At 41.6% G+C, this 7,352-nt stretch overlaps 1 protein-coding gene across 2 annotated transcripts; it reads left to right on the top strand.

The window, feature by feature from the left end:
* The first annotated feature begins 1,442 nt into the window (after positions 1–1,442).
* tnfrsf13b (TNF receptor superfamily member 13B) lies at positions 1,443–4,403 on the top strand. Of its 2 annotated transcripts, none has more exons than XM_026177637.1 (5): positions 1,443–1,546; positions 2,538–2,668; positions 2,919–3,035; positions 3,230–3,481; positions 3,557–4,403. In XM_026177637.1, the coding sequence occupies exons 2-5, from the start codon at positions 2,557–2,559 to the stop codon at positions 3,817–3,819; spliced, it is 744 nt and encodes a 247-aa protein (XP_026033422.1). In that variant the 5' UTR covers positions 1,443–1,546; positions 2,538–2,556; the 3' UTR covers positions 3,820–4,403. The 2 variants fall into 2 exon arrangements, with proteins under 2 accessions (XP_026033422.1, XP_026033423.1); XM_026177638.1 differs by having other exon boundaries at positions 2,538–2,578.
* The last annotated feature ends 2,949 nt before the right edge of the window (positions 4,404–7,352 follow it).

Below are 7,352 nucleotides of genomic sequence, written 5' to 3' on the forward strand. Positions count from 1 at the left end.
AGTGTGTGTCTGACAAGGTGATTAGCAACACAGGGGCACCACAGGGGACTGTCCTCTCCCCCTTCCTCTTCACCCTCTACACCACAGACTTCAGCCACTGCACAGAGACCTGCCATCTTCAGAAGTTTTCTGATGACTCTGCGGTGGTTGGATGCATCAGCAGGGATGATGAGACAGAGTACCGGGCTGTGGTCGACTCCTTTGTCACGTGGTGTGAGCAGAATCATCTGCAGCTCAACGTGGCAAAGACCAAGGAACTGATCGTGGACTTCAGGAAGACCAGGAAACACTTGACCCCTGTTTCAATCCAGGGGGTCAGTGTTGACATTGTGGAGGACTATAAATACCTTGGAGTACACATTGACAATAAACTGGACTGGGCTAAAAACACCACAGCACTTTACAGGAAGGGCCAGAGTCGTCTCTATTTTTTGAGGCGACTGAGGTCCTTCAACATCTGCCAGAAAATGCTGAGGATTTTCTATGAGTCTGTGGTGGCCAGTGCGATCCTCTATGCTGTTGCATGCTGGGGGAGCAGGCTGAGGGTCGCAGATGCCAACAGACTTAATAAACTGATCCGTAAGGCCAGCAATGTTGTGGGGATGGAGCTGGACTCCCTCAAGGTGGTGTCGGAGAGGCGGATGCTGTCCAAGATAAAGACAATGTTGGATAACACCTCCCACCCACTCCATGACATGTTGGTCAGTCACAGGAGCTCGTTCAGTGAGAGACTGAGATTACCGAAAAGCACCACTGAACGACACAGGAAATCATTCCTGCCTGTGGCCATCTCCCTGTACAACGCATCCACTTAACACACTGTTTGCTGCTACAGCTACACATGTTTCTTTTCCAAATATTTATTTATAAGTGACTTATGTATGTATGTATGTATATATATGTATATATTGTACTATTCTTAGTTAGCGTATTGTCTGTCTTGTCTTAATGTTGGTTTAAAATGGAGCACTGTAACAAAAAATAATTTCCCCCAGGGATCAATAAAGTATTCTGATTCTGATTCTGATACAACCTTCAGACACTTTATATACAGATTTAATTCTTCACGGCACAGATTCACCGAGGTGATGGAAACATTCCTCAGATGTTTTACTCCATATTGCCATGACAGCATCACACAGCTGCAGATTTGATCAGCTGCACATCCATGATGTAAATCTCCTGCTGCACCACATCCCAAGAGTGCTCCGGTCAGGTGACTGTGGAGGTCACTAGAGTGCAGTGAACTGTCTCACACTTCCATGTGCCAGACACTCAGTACCAGACATCGTGTTTACTATATGGACTACACTCAGTCTCAAAATACAGTCCAAGGGAAGCTGACTACAATATATAGGCACTTTTCTTGTCTGACCTCACTCTGTGTGTGTGTGTGTTTAAGTGGGAGGATCCTCCTCATGCATAGGGGGAAGTCCCCAGTCTGGCACTAAGTGTATATTTAAATTAGCTTCCACGCTGAAATACAGGCCTGTGTCACTCTCATCTTCAAATCAAGGATTCTCCCTCCGCGTCTTCATCTCGCTTGGTAAGTCATCTCTGCCAACATCATTAACAGCCTATAGCAGCGGCTCAAGTAAGATAAATGTGCTTCGTTAGCATTTGAAACGCAGGTGAGAATCAAATCCATTTATCGAGTGCTGGTTAAGTTCCCATAGAGGACCTTCATAACAAACCAAGCGGCTCGTTGAGGCTTTTATAACAAGAAACAATGTTTTCTATCAGTTTGAACGCAGTTTACGTCCTTCTGTAGATTCCAAACATCAAAACAATAAGAAACGCCCTCCATAAATAAGCACAGAAATGGCTAAGTGCATTTAAAAGGTACTCTGAATTCAGACGCTGGGGACTTTATGTGTTTCTGAAAGTTAAAGAGAGAACATACTGTATATGAATCCTGAATTAGACACAGAGTGCTGCTCGCTGGGGTGTGACGGATATACCCGGGCATTAGTCTTAGCGCTCTATGTGAAAGCAGCGCGGGGCGGAGGTGGTGTAGAGATCTGCATCTTTTTGCACTTGGATGACTCAGTGCTCACTGGAGCAAAGAAAAATATGCTTAAGAAGAAAGTACATGATTTCTAAAAGGATGCTGGTTGTAGCTATGCTAAGTTTTGCTCCAAAAATGTGTGGAAAACACAAAAAGAGGTCAAAAAATGAGATATTTCTCAGTAAAGCCTCGATTTCTAAAATAATACAGTTTCACTGGGTCAAGGATGGAGCTAGCAGTCTAATCCACTACACTGCATACATTACATATCACAGCTGCTTTGCTTTCATATATATAAATACCAGAATAACACGCACATAAAATAACCAACATAATGTGTAGTTAGCCAATGCCACAGCTGCTTGTTTACAGCCACCCATCTTTTAAAAGTTTCTTTATAAATAAACTTTTCATAGAGATCAAGTCACAAAGACAGAAAGAAAATAATAAAACCATTTGTTTTGGTCCCTTTGTGTGTGTGTGTGTGTGTGTGTGTGTGTGTGTGTGTGTGTGTGTGTGTGTGTTTCAGTGTGAGGGTTATCAGGCCGATGGGTGGAGGCTGTGCTGAAGGTCAGTATCGGGATGCTTTGGTGGGGTGTATGGACTGTCTGGGGACATGTCAGAAATCACTTGTAATCAGCAGATGCAGAAGTTTCTGTGGTGAGAGCACACACATGCATTCACAGACACATGCAGGGGCATTTTTTTAATGCAACTTTTCCAAGATTGCAACTTAAAATCCAGCTAGAATTACACACAAACTTGAAGACATATAGATGTAACATGTATTTTTGATATTTGACTTTCTTCCTGAAGGTAATAGCAACAGCAGAGATACTCTTAAACCCACACAGTTCAGTTTCTTACATGTCTTCTGCTTCTTCTCTCACGTTGTCTCCTTCTGCATCAGAGGCTGTAAATTGTAAGACTCAACCTGGCCACTACTACGATAAGCTGCTAAACAAATGTATAGAGTGTAAAGAGATCTGCGGCACACATCCTCCAGAATGCGCCCCACACTGCCAGAGTGAGTGCTGACCCCTCGGTGACCTTTGTCCTGATGGGGTTTTTCTGTGTTTTTAAACCTTAAAGAAGGAAGTATTGGAAAATATCAAAACTTTATCAAATTGTTCTGATTGACTAACATTGTTCAGAGCTTATATACCTGACATATGAATCTAGAAGCATTCAGTCAAAAGATCTGTCCTCCTTCTTTCCTAGCTGAAGTTGTCGCAGGACCCTCCACACTGAAAGACTCTGATATCCTCATCTACTCCCTGCTGGCTGTGTGCCTGGCGCTGCTGTTTTCTAGCTTGTTTCTGGCCTTTGTAGCCTTTCTTAGAGGAGGCAAGGCCAAAACTTCTAACCAAGGATCCACACAGGGCAGTCAATCCAAGAAGAAGAAAGAGAGCGAGGCCAGGCTGGGACAGGAGACTGGTATTCCAGCTGGGCAACTTGGAAAAAGCTCCAAAGGTTAGTCTGGAATGAACCAAAAAACCATTGGAAACGCTGAGCAGTTTAACGAGGGTCTGCCTTCTTCACTTATAGATATTCTAATGTCTCCGAGCTGCCCCGTTAACCTCGAGCCATCAGACGACTCCCTGCCAACAGAGACCTGCGTGTGTGTCCACTGCTTCCCCGACATGAACGTGCGAGGCCCGGCTCACAGCAGGACGCTCAGAGACCCTCCTGTGCTCTACCAGCAAGCTGTCCTCCAAAGAGCCCAGACCCAAAACGGAGGGGCTTGCTGGACGGAGCAGAGCTTCCGAACCTACGACATGAAGGTCCAGGAGGAGGCAGCAGTGGGATGAGTTTAGTGGTGCAAGTGAACTGGAATTAATTACCGTGTCTCCGATCCATCAGAGAAGGTTGTCGATATACTGGATATTTTGTTGGGGGTAAAAAAACAACAACAAAAAAACAAAAAAAACCCTAAAAACGAAATGCTACAAACACCATCACAGTATGTGACAAATCAGTCCGTCACTATAAATATAATATGGACATAGCGTCTAGGTTGAATTTACTGACCACCAGGGGGCGAAACCAAGCCCTCAGCCTTGACCTTAACTGTACTCTTTTAAGCACTTGTTTAACACTTTCCGGAAAATCCTATAGCTCCATCACTCATTTCAGATCTTATGAAATCAAATATTAACTCAATTTCATGTAAATTTGGTGATTCTGAGAGCCAGAAAAGAGACCCAGAGTGTTATGACTGGTTAATGATCAGTCCCTCCCCTGATAACGTAGTCTCAAGACACAAAGATGGAGAGGGTGAAAATTCCCAGCTTTATAACAACAGTTCACAAACCGTTTTTTGACCTCTCAGTTCCTTCACTCATAATTTATACTGAAACCTTCACAATCACTTTTAATACAAAAACCGTAATTATATCTTTGCTGGAAAAATTGTCTGATTTTAAGGATTTTTATGGTGTGTGTGTGTGTGTGTGTGTGTGTGTGTGTGTGTACAGGTATTAACATCTTTGTGGGGACCAAACATTGGATGTTTACTATACTTGTGGGGACCGACAGCCCTTGTGGGGACCGATCTCGGTCCCAATGAGTTTGAAGGCTTTTTTGAGACTCAAATTGTTGTTTTAGTGTCGGGGTTACAATTAGGTTATGGTTACGTTTAGGGTCAGGGTAAGGCATTCATTTTTGATGGTCAGGGTTAGGGTAAGGGGTTAGAGAAACCATTACGTCAATGAGATGCCCCCACAAGGATATAAATACACATGTGCGTGTGTGTTGAAATTTGTCACCTTTAAATTTGTGTTTCCAGTTCTTTTTCCAGCATGTTTTAAACCCTCATAAAAAACCTTCATAAGTAAGCACATGAAACCAAATCAATTTTACCCAAAGTGCACTTTTTAAAGGGTCAAATGATATAACAAATATGAAATTGATATGAAAGGTCTTATTATTATCTACATTTTGATAGTAGATAAGCCATCTTATCTACTAGTCATCTTTATGCTGTAAAAAACCAGCTGATTCTAAAGGGATCAGGTGGGAATGTTTTTTTTTTTTCTATATGTATCGACCCAATTGGGAAAACCGGGAATTAAAGGGAAATAACAGCAGGATGTCTGTGAAGGTTCTCAGTCATCCAGGTCATCGTAGTCAAAGGATGTTCAGGTTTCCCTCGACTGTGGTGTGAAAATAACACACTTGAACATGAATACAACTTTATGCTTCACTTCATATTTCCACATATGAAACATGCTTATAGGTTTTCTGTCATGTTGCTTTTGCTTAATGTCATTGTGAATGTGTAAATGTAAATCATCAGGCCGCATATTGCAATAGCTACAATGAATAAATATTGCCAGTCAAGCTTACAAGTGTGACTTTGTGACATCATGACTAGTTTTGAATATGACTGTGGATGTCAAGTGGCAACGTGAGTCAGCGTCCAAATTCAATTTTCAGGGTTTTTTTGTTTTATTTATATGGTGCCAAATCGCAACAGTTGCCTCAAGGAACTTTTTATTGTAAGGTAAAGAACCTACAATAATACAAAGAAAACAGAGAAAACCCACCAATAATTTGACTCCCTGTGAGCAAGAGTTTTGGTGACAGTGGGAAGGAAAAACTCCCTTTTAGCAGGATGTAACCTCCAGCAGAACAAGGCTCAGGGAGGGGCGGCCATCTGCTGTAACCATTTATGGGTGACCGAAAAAAAAAAAAAAAAACCCCACATGCTGTGCAAGAGAGCCAAAGATGAATAATAATGTGGTTATGGGTAGTGTCATAACAGCTATACAGCATTTCAGAGGATTTACTCTGCTCTGGGTCTTCTAATAAGAATTTGAAGCGCTTGCTGTACACCGCTCCTGCGTCTGACTTTCGGACACGGTGGTCCTGACTTGACTTTTGTGAAAAACGGATATGGAGCATATTTTTAGCAATGCAGAAAGAGACTTTGTGACTCTGCTTTCCCCCAGTGGGTTTCTTTGCAAAGTTTCATACTGTTCTGCTATGAATTGCTGTTACAGCCTTATACCAAAGGGTACAAATATAATCGACACTTTAAGAGGTCAAGCAAGTGAAGGTCTCTTTAGCTTGTAAACGGCAGATGCAAACGAGCTATACCAACACGTTACATACCAACGATATGTGACAATTCGTCTGTATGTTACGCATTCTGAGGCATGAGAGCAGGTTGGAATGAACCTATAAATGTAAGGTTATGGTTAAGGTTAGGTTAGGACTGCAATAGAAAGCCACGAAGCGAATAAAAAGGGAAGTGCATTCGCTTCAATTAAGAATCTGGAGTGTTTCATAAGGATGCGGAAGGGTACCTTTCCCGTTACTATGACACGCCTCGAGCCGTGACAAATCGATGGTATGTTACGCGTCGGGAATGAGAACGCTCTGATTTAATTTAGAAACATTAAAACAATGAAAGCTGGAAAAAGTATTTGTAATTTCATTGATTTAAAGATGTGTTTGTTTTGTTTTTTTTACTTGTCAGTTATATAATTTGCTTTCTTTCTCCAAAAGAAAATATTTTGTTGGTTTTCTATTAACATTTATTAGACAATTTTATCGCCTTCTTGATACCATTGCAACACCTTGATTCTTAACTTTTTCAGCCATTCTGTCACTTCCGTGTTGCATGACCCAATTTGGACATAGCTTTATCCGTTTTCACAGACGAGCTAACGTTTAAACTTACAGTTGACTCAGTGAATGCACAGTAGGGTCCTGTGGTTGCAAAGCTAGCCAAAAGCATGACCACTCCAGCACCGTGCTTGCTTGCTTGACAGTTGGCATGAGGTGTTTGGGCTGATGTTAGTTGTCACCATGAATCTTTTACAGTAGTTTTCAAACCCTTCAATCAGCAATATAACATTAAAATATAGCAACACAAACAATAAAATAAACATAAATATAATCTTACATAATTAGTGACAAAAAGCAACACACAAAGATTTTACAGATATAGATTCTTCTTTATTTGAGTGTCTTTCCATCACTGTGTCCAGTTCTTGCAGCAGTTACATGTGTTTTTGTGGAATGACTGACTGGCTCAAGATATTTAATTTTTTTTTTTTTTTCTGATTATGACCCCGTGGCTGGATCCAGCAATATAGAAGAACAAATCAACTTTGAGGTTTCACCATTTTGTTTCTACATACAAACTGTACATATATACTTTTACACACGTCATCAACATGTGGAACAAAAAAAAAAAAATCCTATCAAACTGTGATACCCAGCTCAGACGGCATGCTAAATGCAAGTACTGATTCAGTACATGAACATACGCTACATACGCACGCGCACGACACACGTGCATACAAACAGGACACATACGCGCTCTTTTTTTGTC

This window comes from Astatotilapia calliptera, chromosome 8 (genome assembly GCF_900246225.1).
Source record: "Astatotilapia calliptera chromosome 8, fAstCal1.2, whole genome shotgun sequence".
In the NCBI taxonomy this organism is placed as follows: domain Eukaryota; kingdom Metazoa; phylum Chordata; class Actinopteri; order Cichliformes; family Cichlidae; genus Astatotilapia; species Astatotilapia calliptera.

Excerpts from the sequence above, each read along its gene's own strand:
- tnfrsf13b (XM_026177637.1), top strand. The coding sequence starts at position 2,557 with ATGGGTGGAGGCTGTGCTGAAGGTCAGTATCGGGATGCTTTGGTGGGG. Across the intron at positions 3,036-3,229 it reads ATGCGCCCCACACTGCCAGA|CTGAAGTTGTCGCAGGACCC; the intron begins GTGAGTGCTGAC and ends CTTCTTTCCTAG. Across the intron at positions 3,482-3,556 it reads ACTTGGAAAAAGCTCCAAAG|ATATTCTAATGTCTCCGAGC; the intron begins GTTAGTCTGGAA and ends CTTCACTTATAG.